Source organism: Aquarana catesbeiana, linkage group LG01 (assembly GCF_042186555.1).
Source record: "Aquarana catesbeiana isolate 2022-GZ linkage group LG01, ASM4218655v1, whole genome shotgun sequence".
NCBI classification, from domain to species: Eukaryota; Metazoa; Chordata; class Amphibia; order Anura; family Ranidae; genus Aquarana; species Aquarana catesbeiana.
This window is the reverse complement of record NC_133324.1, coordinates 205081006-205108291: the sequence shown is the minus strand read 5'-3', so window position 1 is coordinate 205108291 and position 27286 is coordinate 205081006. Positions and strand designations below refer to the sequence as shown.

At 43.9% G+C, this 27286-nt stretch overlaps 2 protein-coding genes across 3 annotated transcripts in view; one reads left to right on the top strand and one right to left on the bottom strand.

Moving 5' to 3' along the window:
- Positions 1–20613, bottom strand: part of ZNF475 (zinc finger protein 475) — a 71415-nt gene extending 50802 nt beyond the window's left edge. Inside the window, exons 1-2 of one of the 2 annotated variants that reach the window (XM_073624682.1) lie at positions 20485–20613; positions 9153–10299 (exon numbers count right to left, since the gene is read on the bottom strand). In XM_073624682.1, coding sequence (XP_073480783.1) covers positions 9153–10118 — 966 coding nt within the window. In that variant the 5' untranslated portion in view covers positions 10119–10299; positions 20485–20613. The remainder of the gene's footprint in view (positions 1–9152; positions 10300–20484) is intronic. The other variant, XM_073624683.1, reaches the window with a different exon arrangement.
- LOC141124081 (complement C1s subcomponent-like) lies at positions 11140–13222 on the top strand. The gene is made up of 2 exons (XM_073612178.1): positions 11140–11206; positions 12091–13222. Exons 1-2 carry the CDS (start codon positions 11140–11142, stop codon positions 13077–13079), a joined length of 1056 nt encoding a protein of 351 aa, XP_073468279.1. The 3' UTR covers positions 13080–13222.
- Positions 20614–27286: the final 6673 nt, after the last annotated feature.

Here is a 27286-nt window from a genome sequence, read left to right as displayed (position 1 = left end):
CCACATGAACGGACTAAAGTCCGTTCGAAAGTCCGTTGCTTTGAAATGTATGAAGGGACTAGAATAAGGAAGTTTATAACCAGTAGCCAATAGCTGCCCTTGCGTCCTTTTTTGTCCATCGGACTAGCATACAGACAAACTTATTTTTCGACCGGACTCGAGTCCGTCGGAAAGATTTGAAACATGTTCCAAATCTAAAGTCTGTCTGATTTTAGACAGAAAAAGTCCGCTGAAGGTCTGATGAAGCCCACACACGGTCGGATTGTCCGACAGATTTGTTTCGTCGGACCAGTCCGGTCAAAAAGTCCGGTCGTGTGTACACGGCATAACAGACACGGATATTCCACGAACAGTGAAGGTGCACCCAACTGTGGGTGCCACGGTACGGATTACAAAAAAAGATCTTTAAAACTACCACTATATCGACATATCCAAGCCCTCTAAATCCAACAGATCCTTACTTTGATGCCTTGCTATAGCAAGGCTCTAGTAGGCTCTAGTAGGCTCTCACATTTTTAGCAGAAAGGTAGAGCGCAGCTTCTCATTAGACCTGGACTTTCTTCGACAGGCACAGCTTAGTGCGTTCCTCCAGTCGTTGCCAATGACACTTACTGTAGTCCGGGCACCTTCCATGTTTGAACAACTATGCTTAAAGGGGGAACCGTTGAGACACTCGCTGTCACATTTATATGCTTCGTTGATTAGGCTGGAAGCACCACAAGAACTTCTTTCTCAGGCTCAGAAGGACAGGGTCTTACTGTTTGCTCACAGGGCATCATTGGCAAGTAGGTATCAAGAAGGAGGGTATAAAATCCTTACTAGATGGTATAGAACACTGGCAGTACTGCATCGGATGTTCTCGCATGTTTCAAATGTTTGTTGGCAATGTCTGAGGAGTCTGAGGGCCCCTTGTTGCACATATTTGGGGAATGTCCAAGGCTGAAAGAGTTTTGGACAATGGTTGTCGAATCTGTAAAAAAATTACAGATGTGTCTCTTGGGGAAAAACCCGGCAGTTTTGTTATTGCACGATACTCCACTATCTATTAAAAGATACAAAAGCTCACTTCTAAAACATCTCCTTACAGCAGCGAGGGCGTGCACACCGGCGTTATGGAAAAGTACCACAACCCAACTAGATCACACTGGCTTACCAGGATAACAGGAATCCAAAAAATAGAAAACCTCACTATGACGTTGAAAGAGCAAGATGAGAGACATTGGAAAGTCTGGACTCCTTTATTTAATTTATAAGGAACAGAGCTCTCTAGCCTCCCAGCAGCAATATGACCACTAATGTATCTCATAGGAGTTTAGTTAATAGGGAATAGAGGGGCGAATAGGTGATTGTGTCTGGGGCTTTTTTTTTTTTTCTCGCCTATCTTCTTCCTACCGTCTTTCTCACTCTATCTCTTCTACTATCTTTGCCGTCTTTCTGTTACAATATTTTTATTAATTTCCATCAGCGAAAAACAAAGTAACATTAGAATGTATGTTAATGGCCTGCAAGGCCTCACATAGAACAATGACAATACCTATCGGGTAACATGGGTGTGATATGGTAGATTCGTTTTAGCTTACCATTGTCAAACATTTTGAATACCTAACAATAACAATCAGAAATATATGTAAGAGGAGTGGAGGCAAGTAAATACTTAGAATCTCCTTGAGAATTATATACTATCTCCGTTACATATAAATAGTATTCCAGCATGCTGGAGGTTGGTGCCCATTCTGCCCCGATCGAGTTCCCCGGCCACCCCCATTGAGTTCACGCTGTGGACTGGGGGAGTCTGGCCAGGCCAATCAGACAACAACCTCGTTATCCAAATGCTGGACGTTGGTTCAGACTGAGTCTTAGGAGGATCGTGCAAGTCACAACTCCGCAATCTGGTTAAATCTCATTTTTCAATTAGGTAATCCAAAGAGCTTAAAATCGGAATTGAATTGCTACCCGTCAGTCATCTTGCCAGGAAAGAGTTACCGAATGGAAGACTTTGAAGTTTGACTCTTTTCCTTCGTTTTATTGGCGATTATAGAAGACAGGTGAAAGGGGGAGTTAGAGTCAAGGATAGTCGGGAAGGATTCCTGGAGAAGAGAAAGTAGAAGAGAGTAGGAGTATTAGGGAGTTTCCTTTAGAGGGGATTGTGTCCAGGATAAAGCAGTACTTTGATGTATTTTGCCCAGGGTTCCCAGGTTGATTCAAAGAGTTTGACTTTATCTTGAAGTCTGGCCACTTTTTGTTCCTGGGACATAATCCAGAAAATTTTATTTTTGCTGCCAGAAGTGACACTGCAGATTTCTTCCAGGCACCTGCAATGGTAATTTTAGCACCCAAGAGCATGAAGAAGATTAAAGCTGAGCACTTTTAGGGGCTTTGTCTACCCTGTAGTTCAGAAGGGCGATTGTCGGGACCTGACGGACTTCCAACCCTGTAACTTTGAGAATTAAATGGAACACCCTGTTCCAGTAGGACCTGATACGTGGACATGTCCACCAGGTATGATACATGGAGCCGATATGGTTGCACCCTCTGAAGCACAGGAGAGAAGCACCAGGGTAAAATCTAGCCAATCTAGCTGGGACATAGTACCACCTTGTGAGGATTTTGATACTAGCTTTGATTAAGGAGATATTCATAATGCCCTTGTAGGACCTTTGGAATGCATGGAACCATTTTTTGGGACCTATGTGGATTTCCAGGTCTGATTCCCAGGATTGAGCATAGGAGGGCTTGGGGGTATTGTCTGCCAAGGAGGCGTAAATGATGGAGCTACCTCCCCTCTGATCCATCATGTTGGTACACAATAATTCATAGTCAGTAGGTTCGGGGGGTTAAGGCTTGTTTGACCAGATGGAGTGCAGGAGATGATTGATCTGAGAGAGTCTGAACCTCTCCAAGTTCGGCATTTCGAGTTTGCTTGTACAATACCCCAATGTTAAGGGGCCTAGTGAGGTGAGGAAATGACCAATTCTAAAGAGTCCTTTATTTAGCCACCATTTGAAGGCTAGGATATTCATGCCTGGAGGAAATGCTGGATTATGGAATAGATGTACAAGAGGTTTCATGTCAGACATTAGCATCTTCTGTTTATGGAGGGAGTCACAAAGGGCTAGTGAATGAGATAGTGTGGGGGCTAACACTGTGGGTCTTAATTTGGGAGGACACCAGAGGAGATAATCTATCGTGAGGGAAGGTATTGCCTGTCGTTCCATAGTGACCCAATCCGGCTTTGAACCTTTAGAATATGCTATGGAGATTTGGGTCAATTGTGCAGCCTTGTAGTACCACCACAAGTTTGGTAGTCCCATTCCCCCGTGTTTTAAGACAAAAAAGGGTTTCTTTATTACATCAATGCACTTTTTTCCCCTAAATAAATGTAATTATTTTGGGTTCAACTTTCCAGAGTGCCTTTTTCTGCAGTGGAATGGGGAGGGCGCGAAAATGTATAACAAGCGTGGTAGTAGCATCATCTTGACCGCGTTAATCCTCCCCAGCCAGGCTAGACCACACTTTGATCATGCTTTTAATTCTCCTTCTACTTTTCGGAACATTGGGGGTAGTTAGCTGAGAACACGTGTTCCATTTTAGCCGGCAGTTTGATTCCCAAATATGGCATAGCGTTTGGAGCCCAGGTAAATGGAAAGTGACCCTTTAGCTGATCTATTAATGCAGTAGGGACTGATATATTCAATGCCACTGATTTAGCGACGTTTACTTCAAGGCCTGATAACTTGCCAAAGTATTTCAGCAGTTGAAGCAGATTGGGTGTGGAGATCAGTGGGGAGGGGAGAAAAAGCAATAAATCATCTGCGAACAGCGCACATTTGTGCTCTTGCGTACCGCGGGAAACCCCCTTAATGTCAGGATTGGACCTGATAGCTAATGTCTCGATCGCTGTCGCAAATATTATCGGGGAAAGAGGGCATCCCTGTCTGGTTCCTTTTTGTATATTGACTATCTGAATAGTGACCCATCAGGAGGATTTAAGCAGTAGGGTTGGAATAAAGTGAATGGACTGTACCCAGGAATTTAGGACCAAAGCCCCACCTTAAAGTCAAAGGCCTTCTGGAGGTCAATTGATAACAGAAAACCTTCTTGCTGCCCTCCCCCCCTTCCCACCTGGAGTGGAGGATGGGTATTACATCTCTAGCCCTCCTAATCTGGTCCGGTCCCTGTCTCCCCGGGATGAAGTCCACCTGGTCCTTATGAATATATTTAGGTCATAATTTTTAGGTCATTATTAATGAGCGATATTGGGCGATAGTTGTTAACGTCACTCACCTCTTTCCCTGGTTTCGGGATGACCGAGATGAATGCAGAATTTAGATCTTTATTTATGTGGGCTCCATCTAGGAGAGAATTAAAGAACCGAGTCATGAAGGAGGCAAGGGCATGTCCAAATTTCTTGTAATAGCATATTGATAGACCATCTGGGCTTGGGGAAGACCCATTATTGTGATTTTATGACCTCCAGGGCTTCCTCCGACGAGAAGGGTTATTCAAGGAGTTCCATGTGGTTACGGGATATTTTAGGAAGGGGTACGTTTTGAAGAAAGTCATATAATTTAGAGGGAGAGGGGTGGGAATGTTCCCTATAGAGCTTATCGTAGAACTTTTTGAATGTTTCCATGATCCCGATGGTATTTTGGGTTGGGTCACCTGATTCAGAGCGTATCTTGGGGAATGCTATAGTACGTGGCTTTGGGCTAAGCTTTGTCACTAGTTTGGAGCCAATTCTGTCCTTCTGTGAATAGAACTTTGCTCCAGACCATCAAAGGTGTTTTTCCGCTGCTGTGGTCAAGGCTAAGTTAAGGTGCGTTTGGGCCATTTTCAGCTGAGCTAGATTTCTAGCATTGGGGCTTTGTTTGTGTCGTTTGCTTATGGTGAGAAACTCCCCCGTCAGTTTCCTAATTTCAGTTTCGCGTTCGCGTTTTAATTGCGAAGATAGCTGTATTAGTTTTCCTCTGATTACTGTTTTGTGCGCCACCCATAATGTGGCTGGTGAAATTGTTATCATTATCTGTGAAATACTCTTTCAGGACTTTTTCTAATAGTGTACAGTGTATAGGGTTGCTGAGAATTGCTTCATTTAGGCACCATTTGGACATTCCCCTGACCCCTAGTGGTCGCTGTATTAGTATGGATACCATGGGATGGTCAGACAGGGTTTTGTCATGATTTGAAGAAGAGAGAGCTAGAGGGGAGATTGCAGATTGTAGGAAGATCTGATCTATCCTGGAGTATTTACGATGTGGGGCTGAATAGTGTGTGTAATCCCTGACATGCGGGTTAAGTTCCCTCCAGATATCTATTAAGACATATGAGTTAAGAAGCTGTGCTATTTTTAAGCTCTGTTTGGGAGGTTGCTTCATTTTCAGGATTCCTCTAGGTGATTTATCCAGAGAGGGGTCGAATGGTATGTTCGAGTCTCCTCCCATCACCACCGTGCCTCTGCAGTGTGGCTGTAGGGTTTTCATCAGAATTTCAAAAAAATTCCCTTGACCCTTGTTAGGGGGGTAGTATGAGATGAAAGTATAGATCCCACCATCTATAGAGCCCTCCACTAGGAGAAACCATCCATCTGGGTCTTTGATAACATTAGAGGGGGAAAAGTGTAAATGTTTGGAAAAGCAGATTGCTGCCCCTCTTGTTTTGTTTTCAGAATTAGCTAAAAAGAATTGAGGGTAGCTTTGGTGGATAAATGAAGGACTGTAAGAGGTAGGGAAGTGGGTTTCTTGTAATAGAATCACATCCGTTTTTAAGTTGTGATATAGTTGGAATAACTTCCTTATTTTCACTGGGGAATTAATCCCCTGCACATTGTGGGTAATTACTTGCAGCTTCACCTTGCCATTCATGGAATTAGCCAGGATAAGAGGGGGGTAGCTCGGAAGAAAGAAAAAGCTCACCTTATGCAGAAACCTTGGGGGGGGGGGGGGGGGGGTAAAAAACGTTTGCTTCCTTCAGAACCTTGTGTCATAGATTGGTAAGTTCCTGGCAGCTTAGAGGACAAAAGAGCACTGGGACAATGGGAAAGGGAAAGACAAAAGAGAAAGGAAAGCGTAGGGGGTTGAAGACAAAGAAGTCATTAGTAAATATACATATCCCAAAATTCCCACAACCACTCGGGTCAGGAAGGAACTAGCCACTTCCTTGCCCAAACCAGAAAAAGGGTGATATCCCCTTACATAGGGAGTATCAGTCTGACCCGGAGGGAGTAACATGGATCCCTCAATGTCAGGTGGAGGCACATTGCACATGCAATGGCTTCCAAGTCTAAAACATTTTCAACAACAAAAAACAGAAGCCTATCCCCAGCCGTGAGTTAAAGGTGTGATCCACGTGGTAAATCCTCAAATCTCCGCAAACCTTGTGCCCCCCCCCAAGGTAGGAATAGGTTTTCATAGGCTGGAGAGACAGGGGATAACCACACTTAGCACCCTGTGAACTTAAATTAGAGTTATCAACTGTGTTCGCTAAACTTAGGCCTCCTGTCCTAAGGTCAAGAGTTCCGGTTTTTTACAGCTTAGGTCCCTGTATGTGCCTAAGCCATGGGGCGCCATATCAATAAAGTGTAAAGGAAAAGTTACTCTCTAAAGTTCAGTTCCTGAAGGTGTAAAGCTGGACATCTTTGTCCACATCCTGGTGCTCTTCCTCAGGTAAGATGTGCTTCCCTCAACTTCTTTGACTGCTGCCTATGCCAGACCGCGCTAAAAGGACTCGGTGGAGAAGGCCTTTTCGCAGAAGAGGAACCTCTGAAGGTAGACGGGATTGGGTTTTCTTGTGTGATCAGCCCCAGGTGTAAAAGTAAACTTTCCCCCTCCGTGAATGGTGAGAAACCAAAGGGCTTGTTCCGATGAGAGAAATTCAGCCTGAAGGGGAAAAACCAGCGGTAAGTGATTACTTTTTGCGTCAACACTTGAAGAAGTGGTTTCAAAGAGCGCCTTTTTTGGACTGTATGGGGAGACAGATCTGCAGAAATCTGGATTTGATGACCTTGGATAGTGAGCTTGTCAACATTGCGGGACCTTTTCATTACTTCTTATTTTTGCACATAAAAATGGGGTTTGACAATAATGTCCTGTGGTAGGCCATCCTGTGCAGGGCTCTGTGGGCTCTGTCAAGATCCAGGCAATGTTTTGGTATGGCGGGGATTTAATCTTTTATCAGCGTATGGATTGCCGCATGTACCTCCTTGACTGACTCGGGTAGGCCCCAGATTCTAAAATTATAGCGTCTCGACCTGTTTTCCAGTTCGTCAATTTTGGACATTGCAGTCACTAAGTGATCCTGCAGATTCTGGATTCTGGATGAATTTTGATTAATCTTGGCAACTGTTTGGTCTGTTTTCTTTTCTATTTTGTCCATCCTTGCTCCAATTTGTTGGAGTTCAGCATGTATGGAGTTAGTAATCTGTGCTGCTGTTTGGGCCAGGCCCTTTGATAGCATGCTGACAAAGGCCTCCATCATGGAGGGGAAGTCAGAGGTGGTGAGGGAATAGCTGGGTGCCCCCATGCCTAGAGTGCCTGGGGTAGATAAAACATTGCTCAGTGGTGATAGATTAGGGATTCAATGGATGCTGGGGAGTGAGTGGGGAGCTGCCAGGTACTCACTGCGTTGTGCTCCTGTGGGGGCGGTGAGAGGATTGTCAAGTCCTGTGCTGCGTCCTGATCAATGATGGATTCCTCTGCCTCCCAGTCCAGGCCTCGTGTAGTTGCAGCCATCATCTTGATTGCCAGGCTGTGGGAGAGCCGAGTTCAGCTGGCTTGAGAGGTCCCTGCGTGCTGATCCCGAGGTCATCGGGTGGTTCCTGAGATAATCCCCTCTCTTCCAGTAGCTGTGTGGGCCAGGGACAACCTTCCTGTGAGCTGTGGCTGGGTTTAGAGAGCCATCGCGGTGTGTAGCCCCAGGGCTATGCGGCCATCTTGGACATTTCCGCACACGCGCCTCTCCTCTGCTGTCTTTCTATCCTCTGGTCTTAACCAGGGTGCTACTTGGTTAAAGAAAATATAAAAGGAGACATGGTGTGGCCTCCTATTGCCTACAAGGTAATTTCGTTAAACTATTACACAATTTAATGACAGTACAGTATAGCAATATCTTTAATAGCAAATCTTGTTAGCCAGGGGATTAGCAAGTTTCATAATAAATGTTATGTCATGGTTGTGAGATGTTTTCCTATGGAATTGTAACACTGTTTCTTTGAAAATAAAGAATTTATAAAAGATGCCATGCGGTGCTTGAGTTAGTCTGCCTAGGGGACATCTTTTGATACATGCAGAAGAGCTAGTGTAGCTGCTACTGCATAGAAACATAATTTCTTCACAAGGAAATTAACCTTTCCTATAGATGTGCACCTATATTAGATAGATAAAGGGAAGCAATGTGAGAAAATAGACAAAAAGGGTGGGTATAGGATTGAGTACATGGGATTGTATGATATTTTTTATTTTATTTATTTATTTATTTATTTTATGGTTGAACTAGATGGACTTGTGTCTTTTTTCAACCTAACTATGTAACTATGTAAGACGGAAACTCAGACAAAAAACATAATCAAGCTATCTCTGAAAGGTGAGGCCTATGCAGTTTATTTCTAGCACAGATCATATGGAAAGTAATAACATTGTCTATCAAACTTTACATGGGATTTGAGATCTGAGGTAACGAAAAGATACTCAAGCAAAGTCAAAACCAGGGGTGTACTGTATTGATCACTTCCATTTTAAAAACAGAGTATAACTCCTGACAGTATTTGGGAGCCTTCACAAGTGCACTATAAATGCCTGCTCTTTAAGTCTATGTAAAGTTAACATTATAGTCTCGAGCCAGTGTCTGCTCTTCAGTATGACTACAAAGAGAAAAATAATGCTTATATAATTATCTGACATGAAAGTGAGACAAAAAAGACTAGATTCACAACATTGCATTTCTCTTTTCATGCGATTTTAACATGTTTTTAAATGTGTGCTGAGTTGCGTTAGTAGTAATCCCACAAGCACTACTGGAGAAGTTACAGATCATTTTTCTATAGCTTGTAGATCTTTAAGAACAAATATGCATCTTGTCAAAACATGGAACCTATTTTTTTAACTTTACAATTTAATATTTTTTACCCACAGCATAGAGAATTTAAATGAACCCTTTACCTTATTGTTTTTTAATTCTGCATCTTCACGTTTTAGCTTCGCTGTGTTACTGAGCATGTCTGGGCTCCTGACACTGGAATCTAAAGGTTTAACCTTGCAACTTCTTTGGTGGACCTGAAGTCGATCACTTGCAAAAGTTCTACCACAGTTTGAACAGGGCAGCAACTGATCCTTAAAGCTCTGCCAAGCTGCTTCATTTTGTTCTTTTTGGCTGACCCCTTTAGAAAAAGCCATCTGAGGTTTCTGAGGAACGGGTCTCTTTTGTCCTTTAGGTAACCTATCATTTTCTATTTTCCATTTCTCAAGGCATTTTGGTTCGTGGATTGGGAGAGATTTGGTGCCAAACTCCCTTCCGCAGATGTAACAAATTAATGTTTTGGGTTTTGTTGGATTGTCAGGAATCTTAGTATCAGAAAAGCCACTGGCTGTATTAGATGATGTCAATGAACTGGTATGCATTACAGTCTTATTAACTGTGGAATGGGCAGAATCTAAATTCTTGTCTTTTGGTTTACAGCCTTTCTGGTGCACAAGAAGTCTGTCAGGAAGAAAGGTACGGCCACAATTTCCACATGGTAAAAGTTGTGCTTGAGAGCTTTGCCAAGCGGCTTCATTCTCATCATTAGAGGAGCTATGTGCAGCCGCCTGAGGTTTCACTGGGGCTGGTCTTCTGAGATGCTTGGGCAGATTTTGATTCTCCACATGCCATTTTTCTAGGCATTTGGGTTCATGTATGGCAATAGACTTTGAACCAAATTCTCTTCCACAGATGTAACACACTTTAAAACCTTGTCTTCGAGGAGGGATGACTGGTCGGTTGGACTGACTTTGTGACATGCTTCCTGCAGATGATCTTTTGACTAATATAGCAGTTTCTGGCCTGATAGCTTTAAGTGGTGATACTGAATTGGCACACTTTGAATCTATACCTTGAATGGGTTTAGATATGTCTTTGCTACTGGTCATCAGGGAAGATGTTTTGAGCTTATGTGTCTTGAAAAGCTTCTTTGTAAAACAAATTTATTTTTTGCATTTTATTTGATATATTAAAATATTTTTCCTTTATGGTGTTTACTTCTTTTGTTCAGTTTACGTGTTTTCTGTCAATGACCAAATTTCTTCAACGCTCAGTTTTTTCTTTTTCTGCCTGAAATATACAAAAAAAATGAACACTGATAATATAATAATAGTATTCTTTAGTTTTATGCCGCATACACACGAGCGAAATTTCCAACAGAAAGAGTCCGATGGGAGCTTTTCATCGTATATTCCGACCGTGTGTATGCCCCATCAGACCTTTTCGGCTGAAAATTCAGACGGACTTAGATATGTTCTATATATGTATATATTCTATATTTTTCTGCCGGAACAAATTACTATCGGAAAAAACGATCGTCTGTATGCTGTCCCAACGCACCAAAAACGACGCATGCTCTGAAGCAAGTACGAGACGGAAGCTATTGGCTACTGGCTATTGAACTTCCATTTTCTAGTCCCGTCTTACGTGTTGTACATCACCGCGTTCTGGATGGTTGGAATTTGGTGTGACCGTGTGTATGCAAGACAGCTTGAGCGCAATTCCGTCGGAACTCCGTCGTAACAACCTTCAGAGTTTATTCCGATGGCAAAACCGGTCGTGTCTACAGGGCATTAGATGCATGTCAACTCCTCTAAATATGAATTAATTTGTAAATATCTTATAGGCAATGTATACTCAGGCACCGAAAACAAAAAAACTTCCAGTGCCATGAATACAGGCACAGTGCTGTAAATGCATGCTGCATCCCAACTGTTTAAAGCAGTACAGTGCAATGTGGTGCCTGATGAATACACAAATTTCTAACAAGCCAACTGATTTAATACTACCTGTCTTTCTCTATTATTGAAGGGCACAGAGTTCAGTGACAATTGGGTCATACTGCGATCTACAGGAGGATTTGGACACTAGGACAGGGAAAGCCTGGTATAACCCCCTCCCACTCCCAGCATGTCGAAATTAAGAAATCTTCAAATGCTGCTTGAGCTGGTCTTTTTTTGCACCTATCCAGATCAATGTATCCTCAGCAATAGTTTTGACAGCTGTACCCAAACCCCACTGGACAGGATGATAGCTGATTGATATCAGCGCAGCCATTGGCTCCCGCTGCTGTCAATCAAATCCAATGACGCGGGCGTCAGGGGGGGCGGGGCCGAGTCCGGTATTCTGTGTCTATGGATGCAAATGCTGGACATGGGAGCGTGCCTGCAAGGTAACCCCCAGGGAGAGAGCTTCTCCTAAGGGGCTTACCGATGCGAGGAGAAACTGATAGCGCCGCTGGGGGACTCCAGAACAGGTGGATCGGGTGGATTTTGCTACTCTGTGCAAAATGAACTGCACAGTGGAGGTAAGTATGACATGTTTGTTATTTAAAAACAAAAAACAAGGGTTTACATGCTGCAGTGGAGAACCTCCACTGCAGCATTTTTATTGGACAGCTGGGGCCAATAATGCTTTACCATTGGTCCAACGCTCCAAGTTGTCCATTGAGCTCAGTGCCTCTGAGAAAAAGTGAGGAGAGGAACTGTGAGCTCATCCTCTCAGTCTGCTGCAAACAGAGTGTGCCAAAAGTGGCCGCTCTGTATGAAGCTTCTGACAGGCTGCGCAAGGAGCCCCGTGTCTCCATAGGTGCTAGGAGCCCTGCCTCACCTGCCTCCCCTGACTGCATGTCCCTGATAAGGTCTGGATCCTCAGGCAGCAGGGTCCTTTGCCTGCTAGAGTGACCCAGCCTGGAAGTGCTGTTAAACCTTCCAAGGCCTTTGACAAGCAGCAGGAAAAGTGGTTCTGGCTCAGGGAAGAGCTAAAGAATCATCTACAATCTTCGGTTTTATTGGTTGGCCATGCTAGGATGATGTAACTCCTGTGCCTGTGCATGCGCTGATGCCTAAAGTGTACACTGAGCTGTGGACTGTGGAGATCCTGAGGGAACTGATTTTGGAGAGGTGACGTTTCAATCGTCAACGTATCAGTCAGAAGCCAAATACAACTGCAAGTCAGATTATTATTCCCTCCTCGGTGAAGATACCTATCACTGCTCTTTGGATGGAATCTGGGTAAACAGTAAAGGACAAAATGACACCCCCATATGCAAACCAGTCTGTGGCAAAACCACCTTGCAGCCTGAATCCAGAATATATGGTGGCTCCCCAGCAGAGAATGGGTACTTCCCATGGGTCATCCATTTTCCATCAGGAAACCTAGGAGGAGGATCGCTCATATCCGATCAATGGGTCCTCACAGCTGCTCATGTGGTCCAAGACCAGGACCAGCCGAGGATACGCGCCGGTGATGTCATTCACCGTAATGGAGTGGAGCTGGTGGCCAAGAAGGTCATTATCCATCCCAAATGGATCACAGGAGATATTGAGAACAGACAGAATTATGACAATGACATCGCCCTCGTCCAGCTGAGTCGTAGGATTGAAATGGGTCCATGTATATGTTCAGTATGTCTGCCGAAAAATATAGCGGTTTCTTCCCCAGATATAGATGAAGTCGGGTATGTGGCAGGCTGGGGAAGGTCAAGCAACAAGAAAGCGAAAACCGCAAAGCTGCAGTATGCTCCCGTTTCTGTCCGCAAAACCGAAGACTGCAAGAAGTCAGTAGTCACCAACCATGTCTTTACCGAAAACATGATCTGCGCAGGTGGAGATGGTAAAGATAGTTGTCAAGGTGACAGCGGCGGTCCGCTCATGTTCAGGTATGTGTCCGAAGAAGTGAAGGACAATCGATTATATCTTGGTGGTATTGTCTCCTGGGGCCTTGAATGTGGCCAATTCGGAATGTATACCAGAGTGAGTAATTATCTGGAGTGGATCAAAAAGACCATAGAGAAGACTGAAAAGGAAGACGGTGAGCAGGAGGCCGAACCACTTAAGATTTGTAAATAGAATAGTATGGTGCACAGGAAGTGACATAATTTCCTGTCTAAATGATGAATATGAAACGGGATATGTGAGCACAAAGCCAAAAATATTATCGCAATAAAATCAATATATAAATATTTTACTTAAAAAAAAAAAAAAAAAAAGAATCATCTACAAGCTGCAGGAAAAGTTAGAGAAAAGTCCAGGAAGGATTTGGAGGCTCACGGTATAGTGTTGGCTGATACTAGAAGGAGGCATCTATGTATGCAGTGGCACAGTGAGTAGAGGCCAGAGAGAAGTCCTGGGAAGAGACAGTTGCTATTGCGCTCTTTTTGTTGGAGATACTGTTCCAGATTCTGTAGACAGGCCTATTTCCAATGTGGGCTCCCCCTGTGCTGAATTGTTCAAGTTTTCTACACTGAAAGCCTTTTCTTCAGAAGTTAACTGTTTGCAAGATAGTGTCCTTAACCAAGTTTGTATTAGTTTTGGGTATCCCAAGGCCCACCCTAATCCATATCCCAGTTCTACAAACAATAAAAACCACAAGACACTATCGGCCTGCTCACTGTGTGAAAGACTTCGAGGAAAACACTGTGTATCTGGATGAAAATACTGTGTGACTGGCTGCTTTGCACAAATTTGGGAGCAGAACCTGGGTTAATCAGCGGGACCAATCCGAGGTCTGCGTTTCACAAGTCTATGGGAGTCTATGGCAGTGACATCATTCCTTAACCACTTGCCGACCAGCCGCTGCAGTTTTACTGCGGCAGAATGGCACGGCTGGGCGAAACGACGTTATGTTACGTTGCTTCGCCCCGTGGCCACTAGGGGCACACCCGCTGCTCGCCCCCCCCAAGCCGATACGAGTGCCTCGCAGGCACTATGATTGCCGGGCTCCTGCGATCGCTCGTGACACACCAAGAACCGGGATCTGTGTGTGTAAACGCACAGATCCTGGTTCTCTGAGGGGAGAAGAGACTGATCGTGTGTTAATACAAGATATGAACAGCGATCTGTCATCTCCCCTAGACAGTCCTATCCCCCCTTCAGTTAGAACACAGAGAGGGAACACAGTTAACACCTTGATCGCCCTCTAGTGTTTAAATCCTTCCCTGCCAGTGAAATTTTTACAGTAATCAGTGCATTTTTATAGCACTGATCGCTGTATAAATCCCAGTGGTCCCAAAAATGTGTCAAAAGTGTCCGATGTGTCCGCCATAATGTCACAGTCCTGATAAAAATTGCAGATCGCCATCGCAATAAAAATGCTATAAATCTATCCCCTATTTTGTAGACGCTACAACTTTTGCGCAAACCCATCAATATACGCTAATTGCGATTTTTTATTCCAAAAATATGTAGAAGAATACATAGCTGCCTAAACTGAGAAAAAATTAGCTTTTTTAAAAAAAAATGTTGATATTTATTATAGCAAAATTACAAAATATTGTGTTTTTTTCAAAATTGGCGTTCTTTTTTTGTTTATAGCGCAGAAAATAAAAACCGCAGAGATGATCAAATACCACCAAAAGAAAGCTCTATTTGTGGTAAGAAAAAGGACCTCAATTTTGTTTGGGTGCAGCATCCCACGACCGCGCAATTGTAAGTTAAAGCGACGCAGTGCCGAATCGCAAAAAAATGGCCCGGTCATTCAGCAGCCAAATCTTCAGAGGCTGAAGCGGTTAATGATCTTCCCCTAGACCAGAGCATTGTCACATGAGAGGGGGTTATATAATCAGAGATTTGAGCAACAGGGATCTGTACATTCCATTAATGTGTGGTAAATTACATTTTTAAAACTGAACATTACCATATTGCACAGCAACACATGTACAGCAGTGCATTGTGGCGTAATTCAGTTTCACTGGCACCCCAAAGCTTTACCCTAAAGCCAATGTACCCACACTGCAGTGCATCGCAACACACATGCGATGTGTTGAAGGGTGTTGTGTTGTTAAAAAAAATGATCATTTTGGCCCATACACACTTCTGCATTGTGGTAACATACAGTACATGACTGCTTTATGATGCTATGCACAATAGTGTATTGTGTTGTGTAAAAAATGTAATGCGTGTTTTTAGGCAAGCTAGGGTGAGTTGCCGGACTATTCATTTTAAATGGACTGTCTTAACGCAAATCACATTAACCACTGGGCATTAAACCCCCTTAATAACCAGACCAATTTTCAGCTTTCGGTGCTCTCACATTTTGAATGACAATTACTCAGTCATGCAACACTGTACCTATATAAAATTTTTGTCCTTTTTTCACACAAATAGAGCTTTCTTTTGGTGGTATTTAATCACCGCTGGGTTCTTTATTTTTTGCGCTATAAAAGAAAAAAGACCGAAAATTCTGTAAAAAAATGCATTTTTCTTCGTTTCTGTTATAAAATTTTGCAAATTAGTAATTTTTCTTCATATATTTTGGCCAAAATTTATACCGCTACATATCGTTGGTAAAAATAACCCAAATTGGTGGATATTATTTGGTCTTTGTGAAAGTTATAGAGTCCAAAAGCTATGGTGCCAATCACTGAAAATCGATCACACCTGAAGTACTGACGGCCTATCTAATTTCTTGAGACCCTAACATGCCAGAAAAGTACAAATACCTCCCAAATGACCCCTTTTTGGAAAGAAGACATTTCAAGGTATTTAGAAAGATGCATGATGAGTTTTTTGAAGTTGTCAGTTTTTCCCACAATTCATTGCAAAATCAAGATTTTTTTTTTCTTTTTTCACAAAATTGTCATATTAGCAGGTTATTTCTCACACAGAGCATATGCATACCACGCATTACACCCCAAAACACATTCTGCTATTACTCCAGAGTACGGCTATACCACATGTGTGAGACTTTTACACAGCGTGGCCACATACAGAGGCCCAACATGCAGGGGAGCACCTTCAGGCGTTCTGGAGCACCCAGGCCAATTCTGACATTTCTCTCCTACATGTAAAAATCATTATTTATTTGCTAGAAAATTACATAAAACCCCAAAACATTATATATGTTTTTTTATCAAAGACCCTAGAGAATACAATGGCGGTCATTGCAACTTTTTATCTCGCACGGTATTTGCGCAGCAATTTTTCTAACGTTTTTTTTTGGAAAAAACAATTTTGTGCTTTAAAAAAAAAAACAAAACAGTAAAGTTAGCCCAATATTTTTGCATAATGTGAAAGATGAAGATATGCCGAGTAAATAGATACCTAACATGTCACCCTTCAACATTGCACACGCTCGTGGAATGGCGCCAAACTTCGCTACTTAAAAATCCCCATAGGCGACGCTTTAAAATTTTTTACTGGTTACTTGTTTTGAGTTACAGAGGAGGTCTAGGGCCAAAATTATTGCTCTCGCTCAACCGATCGCAGCGATACCTCACATGTGTGGTTTGAACACAATTTTCATATGTGGGCGGTACTTACGTATGCATTCGCTTCTGCATGCGAGCACACGGGGAAATTTTTTTTTTTTTTTTTTATTGTTCATTTTACTTTATTTATTTTAGTTTATGCTTTTGTTCAAAAAATAAATTTTTTGATCACTTTTATTCCTGTTACAAGGAATGTAAACATCCTTGTAATAGGAATATGGCATGTCCTCTTTACAGTGAGATATGGGGTCAATAAGACCCCACATCTCACCTCTAGGCTGGGAAGCCTGAAATAAAAAAAACAAAACAAAAAAACAATACTGGCTTCGATCGTAGCGGTGAGTCGGTAGAAGCACCTGAGGGCGGCGGGAGGGGGGGGACGTGCAGAGCATTGAGGGGTATTGCAGAGTATTGCGGGGCATTGCAGAGTATTGCAGGGCATTGCGGGGTATTGCAGGGTATTGCGGGGTATTGCAGTTTATTGCAGGGCATTGCAGAGTATTGTGGGGTATTGCAGGGTATTGCAGAGTATTGCGGGGTATTGCAGAGTATTGAGGCATAGTGTATAGTATGAGTAATGAGTAATTTGACGGAGCGATCACATGGTATATGGCCGCGATCAGCGCCCATTTACTGTGATCCATGATGCGCTGGGTGATGCGTGCTGCGCTCTGGACCCGGCGGTCACGGATGTTCCCGTGTGTGTGCCCCAGGGGGCGCGTGGGAGCCGTTTTCTGGGATCACATCATAGTACGTGCTCCCAGAGTTATCCAACCGCCCTGCAGCCGTCATTTGGCTATGGGCCAGTTGGTAACTGGTTAATGTGTGACCCAAAAGAGTGTCAAACAGACCCTTGATGTCTCCCTTGGTGTTGGAGAAAGAAACCAAAGACATAGGGGGTTATTTACAAAAGGCAAATCCACTTTGGAAGTGCAGTCGCTGTAAATCCGAGGGGCACATGCAAGGAAAATAAAAAACAGCATTTTAACTTGCACATGATTGGATGAAAAAATCAGCAGAGCTTCCCCTCATTTCAGATCTACCCCTCAGATTTACAGCTACTGCACTTCCAAGTGCACTTGTAGTGCAAAGTGGATTTGTCTTTTGTAAATAATCCCCACTGAGTCCATTGTCTCCTTTACCTCCCTGGGCACACAACACCAGGACCGCTGTTAAGGCAGCCCTATACTGGGCCCCATCAGTCTAAAAGGGGGGCCCAGGCACCTGCCGAGCAGGAGGGCTGCCTGTACTGCCGTATTGCAGGCACTGATCCTCTTCTGCCTCCCCCTGCAGTGCTCCTCTTTCTCCTTCTGCAGGGGGATCTGTTCTACCATCTGCTCCCCCATCCGCCTGCTGTCCAGGCCCCCCTGTGTGCCCCTTTCCCCCACAGCCATACCAGCTTTCCTCCCCTCCTCTTCCACCAGCAGCTGCTGTGGGCACACAAGGGGATGTTTCAGGATGGAGAGTGGGGAGGGGTTCAGTAAATATCTATTATTTACCAGTCCCTTCCTTTCCTGAATGAACACAGTAGGCAATTGGTACTAACCTCCAGGGCCAAAACTAGGGAGGGGGGGGCATGTGCACCAGGCACTGCATTGAAAGTGGTGCTGCTGGGGGATGTCAGCATCCAGGAGACGGCCAGAAGGCAGAGAGAGCTGGGACAGCTTGGCCACATCTACAGCACAGCCTGCCATAGGGACACCAGGGCACTGTGATCCTGGACATGGAGAAAGAGTGGGGACCATGACTGGCAGGTGCTGGCTCCTTTCCAACCAATGACTCATCCCTGCTCTGGACAGCAGGGATGAGTCACTAGTTGTTAGGATGCCAGCGTGCCAGCTCCTAACCAATGCAAAAACAGATGCAAAAAAGACTGTTTGTTTACATCTATCCATTTCCTGCATGGACAAAGATGTAAACGTATGATCATCCATTTACATTTATTTACCCGTCAACAGATGGATGAAAAACAGACAGACGGAATGCCCATGTATAAGGACCCTTGGGTAAGTATTTTTCTTTATTTAACCCCTAAGCTTAACCAGCAGTTAACACTTGCAGTGTGGGAGGGCTAATTCCCAGAGTTCAGCCAGAAAGCATTGCTAGTCTTTTGTATTTCCCTTTCAAACTCCAAATGTAGATGGTGGAAAATCATGGAAGCAATTTGTGCATTATGCGGAATGGGTTATTTTGGTTCATATAATGTTGGTTTTTAGAGTGAAATAGCTCATATTCTCAAAAGCCTTAATTTCAAGCAATGTATATCTTTGAAATAAATATAAAGGATAAAAAAGGTAACTGCACTAGAATACACCAAAATTGGAATGTTGGTACATTTACTATGCTCAGCTCACAAAGCTAACACAACGATAAGTCTAAAATAGATTGTAAATCATAGCCAAATGCCTGAAAATTAGTATTCTAATCCTTGTGTTAAAGCGGTTGTATGACCGCAGAAATTTTTTTTATTTTTTTTTATTTTAAAACCTGTAAGGCAAAAGGCATAATAAGCTAATATTATTATACACGATTTATATAGCGCCAACAGTTTACGCAGCTCATACTAGCTCATTATAAAATACTTACCTTAGAACGAGGTGGCGGCAGCTGATCCCGGTCCATGCCGAGGGAGCTGACATTTCCCCTCGGCGTGTCTTCCGGGTTCGTGGCTCTGACGTCACTCCCGCGCATGCGCATGGGAGACTTCTTTCCGGCAAGGTCTGGCAGCATCTGCCACACCTTCCGCCGGACCTTCACAGAGCATGCGCCTCTGATGTCAGCGGCTGCATGCAAAGTGAATATCTTCTAAAGCGTACAGGTTTAAGAGATATTCATTTTACTTACATGTAAGACTTTAACCGCTTTAACAATTGTGAATTGAGCGTGTTATCATCACGTAATAATAATGATATTTATCATCATCATCAGTATCATAACTACAATAATATTTATTTAATAGAACAGCAGGAAGAGGATCACGAGGTGGTGCTGATTCATGCACCTCCTCCCTCCTGATGACCTGGTCACACAGCCCCAGACTGGGCAGCTCACCACAGTTGGCACCCAACCCTGAGCACCACCATTATTCAGATGAGTCTACAGGGAGAGGTTCACAAGGTGGTGCTGATTCATGCACCTCCTCCCTCCTGAAGACCTGGTCACACAGCCCCAGACTGGGCAGCTCACCACAGTTGGCACCCAACCCTGAGCACCACCATTATTCAGATGAGTCTACCCCCAGATACCTCTGCTACACACAGCCCTTCTAAAACAAAGTGGATCTTTGATTTGCTAAGTAAATGTTAGTAACTTATTGAAAGCTAAGCTGAATATCTAAGTGAGGGAAATTAAAATATAAAGGATTCTTGCTAGTACACGATTGTTTCGTGTTAAAGTGAACAAAGCTTCACCTTATTTACCAACCTTCGTTTTGCTAAGTGAATAGTATCTACTTCTTTAGTAAGTCAATGGGGGTTATTTACCCACTACACTACACTTGAAATTGCACTGAAAGTGCACTTGGAAGTGCAGTCACTGTAGATCCGAGGGAGACACGCAAAAGAAAAAAAAAAAGCAGCATTTTAGCTTGCACATGATTGGATAATAAAATTAGCAGAGCTTCCCCTCATTTCAGATCTACCCCTCAGATTTACAGCGACTGCACTTCCAAGTGCACTTTCAGTCCAATTTCAAGTGCACTTTGCACTCGTAGTGCAAAGTGGATTTGCCTTTCGTAAATAACCCACAATCCCATTATATACATACAAACCCATCAAGCCTATTTACTACAAATCACTATTTACAAACAAAAAGAAGTATATAAAATTCTTTAAAAAAAGTATAAAAACAAAATCATTTAATCAGGTCACAAAGCCAGTTTCTAGCTTTCCCTTTAAAAGGGGGAGTGAGAGACAGTCCATGATGTTTGAGGACATGTCAGTGTATGAGCACAGCTGGGACTGGACTAGTCATTGTCATCCTGAGAGTCGCTTTGTGTCTTCCTAATAAACAGATTATTACCAGAATTTGTTTCTCCATTTCCTCACCTGTTCAGTGTATAATATTGGCCATCCCATGAACTCTTTCACACAGCGTGATGTTCTCTCCTTCTTTGCTGCAGAGGAATGTTGGCGTCCCCTTGTTGTTATAGTAACTATAATGCAGCTGCTATCTCTGGGTATCTAAGCAACATGTCAACAAACCTGATGATACCATGCCCTTGTGAAAAGGCCAGCAAGCTGCTAAACAAATCATGACACTTAGCCTGTGCAAAATAGAAACAGCAGTAATACAATTCACTAACAATGTACTTACACACTGTATATTACAACACACTATTAAAAAAAATATAAATTAAAGTATAAGTATCACAGTGTTTAACAACATCACATATGGATATAGCTGGAGGAAAGAATTGGCCTTAGAGGTCTCAATTCAGCTCTCACAGTATGTAGTGTCCGATTAGAAATCCATCTTTAACCCTTTTGCTGCCAGAGCGTTTTATTGCTTTTTTTTTTTTTTGCACACATGTTTAAAAAATCAAGATTGCAAACCATTATATATTTTCTGAAAGCAGACACCCTGGAGAATAAAATAGTGGTAGTTCCAATTTTTTATATCACAGGATATTAGTGTAAAGGTCCAGGAAACTCAACATTTCAGTAAAAAATACACTAAAGTTAATTTTAGGACACATAACCGCAATAAATTACCCATTTTTTGGTAAAAATATACATGATGAGGAGTAAAGAGATACCCAACATGAAATGGCGATAAGCTTCAATACCCTATATTTTTCATAGGCCTTTAAAAGCCCCCTATAGGTCATCAGTTTAGCATTACGGAGGAGGTCTGGTGCTAGAAACATTGCTCTTACTCTGGCGTGCATGATGATATGTAGCAAGCATGTGTATCATAATGTACATTTTCATGCATAGGCACTTCTGATGCATATGTTTACATTTTCATGTGCGTATATGTGGGAGTGGGTGGGTGGTCCTCAAATTTTTCTTACAATTTTCTTTTTTTTTTTTTTTTTTTATCACATAGGGGACAAAAAGCCCCTTATGTGATGTTTTGTTTTAGTGACAGGTTCTCTTTAATGAAACATCCTGGGTCCAAAAGACCATGGATATCTCCCCTGTTCTCCACTGAATCTAATGCAGTGCAGATCCGCACTGCATTAGATTCATTAAATATAAAAAAATAAAATAATTGCAAACAAGCAGGCTTTTTATTGCAGAAGAGACATGCAATGTCTCTCGTGCAATAAAACACACTTACCTGCCTATTCACAATCGTCTGCAGAATGTACACCGAGCTGTGCATGTGCAGCTCAATTTAAATTTCTACACAATTCCAATGTGCTGGAATGACTGCATTCCACGCATGCACAGGAGTAATGTCATCTCACACCAGCCAATGAAATTGTTTGAAGACTGACGCCCAGAAGAACCCAGGGGGAAGATGCCAGTGAGGGACAGAGAGAGGCATCAGATCATTAGAATAAAGGAAAGTATTTGTGTTTTTAGTACCGCTGAAAAAAAGTAGGACATGGCAAAAAATGTTTGGAATGCAGTGCAGTGCGAGGCAGTCCACTGCCTAAAATGGGGCTAAGCCCATTGATCTAGCTGGACTAAAGTATTGGTTGCTGTGAAACACTTTGGAGTTTATTTCTACTTTTGCAGTCAAATTTGAGAAGCCCCACTAAGGCTTGGTTCACACCTATGTGTGTGGCTGCGGGTGTGGGAATCGTATCTGTTCCCGCACCCGGAACCAAATCACGCTACTCTTAGGAGACACGCGGGGCTGCCATTTATTGTTTGACCAAAGACCATGCAGTTTCCCTGCAGCCACGTTTTTGAAAAGGTGCATACAGGGAGCAATACAGGTACAGCAGCCGCTGCCGTGCATGCGCAAACACGGCCCACACAAAATGTGGACATATTTACCTAGGGTATATGTTTGTTATGTGTTCCCATTCACACAGCATACCTGAAAATAATTTACAAAAAAAAATGGGGAACATATAAAATATAAAGTAGGTATTATCCAAATTTGGCTGCAAAAGCCTATTGGTGCCTACACTGATTGAAGGTAAGGCTGAAGAATTGTCCACAAAAATATATGTAGCGCCACCTACTTAGGTGTGTGCTAAAAGGTTAGAGAGGTTTAGAGTTAAGTGTAAATTTCAGGCATTACCCTCTTTGGTTTAAGCCTGGCTAGGTTTGATTTATTGGGGAGGAATGATAGTGTAGAATGGGGGGGTGTGACCACCTGCATTCTGCTAAAGTGACGCCTAGTCTGACCAGTGAGAGGTGCTGGAAGACAGGTTGAGTTAATACAGGATGTAGTTAGTGGTATAGGTCACCCTTAGCCTATCATTAATTTGTATAGGCAGGGGCTTACAGGCCTATATAACTGTGGGTCACATGCTTCCTGGCATACTTGCTGATGGGAAGAGAACAGCAAAGGAGTAAGGAGAATGTAGAAGCTGGTGCAGGTTAAAGCGGAGGGCCACACGTAAAAAAAAAAATGCCACCAAAATTCCTAAAAAAATTTAAAAAAAACATTTGGAAAAAAAAAATGCTTATACTTACCTAAACCCTTGTTGCTAGGCAGTCTTCCTAATCTGCCTCTTCCTATTCCGCGGCGTGTTCTTCTCCTCGGTGAGCGGCCCCGTTGTCTTCTGGGAACTGTGTGTGTTCCCAGAACACCACGGGGCCATTCACAGATCGCTGCGCCACTCGCGCGTGCGCAGTAGGAAACTGGCAGTGAAGCCGCAAGGCTCCACTGCCTGTTTCCCTTATATAGGATGGCGGTGCTGGGACCCGAGAGCCGAGGGACGGTTCGGCCTCGGGCGGCCGACATCGCGGGCACCCAGGACAGGTAAGTCTACTTATTTAAAGTCAGCAGCTACAGTGTTTGTAGCTGCTGACTTTAAAATTTTTTTTTAGCTGGCCGGAATCCCGCTTTAAGAACTCTCCCCTCCGTGGAGAGGAATCTGCCTTAACAGGAGGAGAGATGGAGGAAACAGTTATGGGAATCTGCAATATCTAAAAGGAGAGGCTGCTACCCCCAACAGAGGAAATGAATTGGGAGAGGACCTTCTTTTGGCAAACATGGATGGTCACTCAAATGTACACGTGAGTGCATACCCAGAGAAGCAGTTATCTTCATAGGCTGAGGGTGTTGAGGATCACCTGTGGGAATTCCTAACAGACGGTCCGGGAACTTTATTCAGAGTATTGTTCTTGGGACTTAAGTTGAAGATTCTGTGCGGTTGGGAAGTAGTGGTAAACAGGAGGGAGAAGATTTGCAGTCCATTACAGAAACCGAGTGATTAAGGCAGCTCATATTTCTGGAAGATTAGTTTCATATTCTTTCTGCAACGTGCTATGGGAAGGAATAAAGTTATTTTTCTTTTGTTTCAAGACTGTTTGCGGTGTGTTCAATGCAGGGAAGTGGGGAGTAATGGAACCAACTGGGAGAAAGGAACGAACTATTAGCAGCTCCCACGGGAGTAGTGCGCTTCATGGAGGTCCCACCGAGATTTAACCTTTTTCAGCCAGTCCATTACCCCTAGCAACCCTGCATACAGTAACCGGCATCGCCACTCTTTATTCAAAAACTTTGCCTGCATTACAGAAGAAATGTGGAGAGAGTTGTGGGTGTAGCTGTTGCCCTTGGAAACAAGGACACAGGGGGTGGTGTGGTGCCGGAGACAATACAGGGACTATTTCTCCTACAGTAGGGACATCGCAAGGAAGCATTTTCACTGTAAAAATCAGTTTGTTGTAAAAGCTGCAGTTCTATTGTGCCTGCCACCAGGGATCGCTGTTTCGCCCAATGGAAATGAAGAGTTAGAGTTCCTCGTGCGCTGGATCAATGAGAGGAGGGGGTGGAGTTACGCCCCAGAGGAAAGTTCTCCGGCGTCACACACGGTGTGTGCTCAGCAGTGAAACGGCACGGAGCTTTATACGCCCCCCGGCCGTGCAACAAAACACTGAACCGCAGGAACGGATTCTCATTGACACCGGCATCTGCCTGGAAGTTGCCGGTGGGCTGGCGCTAGGAGTAGTGAATGGAGTAGAAAGACTGTGCCTGATCTGTCCCGGCTGCCAGAAACCCACCATGGGAGTCACCGCTTGGGCCCACTGTGGCCACTGCAGCATGCAGCTTACGTGGCTGGGATCTGATCAGCAGGAGGTGAGCTATTACTATGTGGACAGCGCCACCGGACTCTGCACACCGTAAGCCTCAAACCTCGGGAAGGGACGGAGAGGGCTGAGATACCATTGGAAGTGCAGCGGAGAAACTCCGTCCAGAGTCCATCATAACGGAAACGCCGGAGGTCCAGGTAGGATCCAAAGGGGAGGCCTGTGGTCTGGTCGGGGCTCCAGGGGTTGCTAGCTTAATTGAGCAAGCCCCAAGATGTTCCCTTGAAATGCCGACCTTTACAAGTAAGCCCCTTGTTGAACCTGTCCAGAGGGAGCCATTGGATGGAGAAGGTGATATCTCAGGTGAGCTGGGCAGGGGAAGCAAGGGCCAGGCCATAGATTGGGGTTCTCCAGAAGTGCTGGAAAGGTACGGATCTCTTGAACATTTGTTCGTTTGGTCTTCTCCAGAAGAAGGTGGTTCCAGTGATGAGGAGTGGTATGTGGAGAGCTCCACATCTCTAAGTGCTACCTCCAGGGCTCCGGAAAGCATTGCCACCTTCCCAGCACCCCCAACACCCCAAAATAAGACGTCCATGGGCGCATTGCTTAACGAAAAGTGTCCCTTTCAACAAAAGGCTGAGAGGGCCTCTGACTCTGTGGTTCTGACAGGGCGGGGAAGGCCCAAGGAACTACAGAGACTGTCCCATTTCCAAAGGCACATACAGAAAAGAGTTGCTCACAATTGGGGACTTGAATACCCTTATGTGCCAGACAAAGTCATGGACATTATTGAAGCTTCTTGGGAAGGATGGGAGCAGGACCTCGTCTGGGATTACCTACATGTCCCAATTTCACAAAGAACCCCTGACCATAACTTATGGGTGAGATTTTAGGATATTTCTAGGGAATGAAGGCAAGGAAGAGCTATATACAAAGACAGAGTGATGGTGCAGAAACCTGGACAACACACCAAATCATATTCTGTTTCGGTCAGAGGGGAAGGGGACACACGTAGAAGGTTACCGGACCCCCGGTATTACCTGTAGGGTGTTTGTCACAGGTATGCCGGACAAATCCTTGACTGCAAGTGAGCAGACGGGTTAGGATGGGCTATCCCATGGACTTCCTGTGCAGAGCAACAGTACCAGTGCCTGTTTGGCCAGCATGGACACAATCCCTCTGTTGTCTCTGTCATTCCCTTTGTTTGTTTCTACAGTTAAAGTTATGAACTCTCAGTTGGAGTCACTTAGAAAGTATGTGGCTCATGGACTAGAATGCACTTGACCTGGCGTGGCTACTCAGGGACTGTCCTGCAGGAGTCTCCAGACTCCTTTTGAGGGAACAGTTGTCCTAGTAGGTTCACCCATGCCAAAAACATACTTGTATAGTTAGCATAACGAATATGATGCTTTTGTTTTTTTACAGCTATCATGAAGATGATGGAAGAAAATACAGAAGAAGATGGAGAAATCAAAGCATTGCTCTTTCGAGAGTGGTGGCTTGATTTTGTCTGTATGAGACCTAGTGGTAGGGAATGTTAGTCTAGGTAATTTATGTTGGAAACTGTAAATAAGGTAATGTGTTTTCTTTTGTAACATTTTGCAACACGTGCACTACACCTCTCACCTAGACATATGAGATGCCTTGTGTCAGGTAGGGAAACTGTTCTCCAGATGTGGAATCCTTTCTACAACTGGGGACAGTTGTGGTTTTAGGAGGGGGTGTATGTAGCGCCCACCTACTTAGGTGTGTGCTAAAAGGTTAGAGAGGTTTAGAGTTTAGTGTAAATTTCAGGCATTACCCTCTTTGGTTTAAGCCTGGCTGGGTTTGATTTATTGGGGAGGAATGATAGTGTAGAATGGGGAGTGTGACCACCTGCATTCTGCTAAAGTGACACCTAGTCTGACCAGTGAGAGGTGCTGGAAGACAGGTTGAGTTGATACAGGATGTAATTAGTGGTATAGGTCAGCCTTAGTCTATCATTAATTTGTATGGGCAGGGGCTTACAGGCCTATATAACTGTGGGGCCTATATAACTATGGGTCACATGCTTCCTGCCATGCTTGCTGATGGGAAGAGGACAGCAAAGGAGTACAGAATGTAGAAGCTGGTGTAGCTTAGGAACTCTCCCCTCCGGGGAGAGGAACCTGCCTCAACAGGAGGAGAGATGGAGGAAACAGTTATGGGAATCTGCAATATCTAAAAGGAGAGGCTGCTACCCCCAACAGAGGAAAAGAATTGGGAGAGGACCTTCTTTTGGCAAACATGGATGGTCGCTCAAATGTACACGTGAGTGCATACCCAGAGAAGCAGTTATCTTCATAGGCTGAGGGTGTTGAGGATCACCTGTGGGAATTCCTAACAGCCGGTCTGGGAACTCTATTCAGAGTATTGTTCTTGGGACTTAAGTTGAAGATTCTGTGTGGTTGGGAAGTAGTGGTAAACAGGAGGGAGAAGATTTGCAGTCCATTACAGGAACCGAGTGATTACGGCAGCTCATATTTCTGGAAGATTTGTTTCATATCCTTTCTGCAATGTGCTATGGGAAGGAATAAAGTTATTGTTCTTTTGTTTCAAGACTGTTTGTGGTGTGTTCAATGCAGGGAAGTGGGGGGTAATGGAACCAACTGGGAGAAAGGAACAAACTATTAGCAGCGCCTACGGGAGTAGTGTGCTTCATATAGAATGT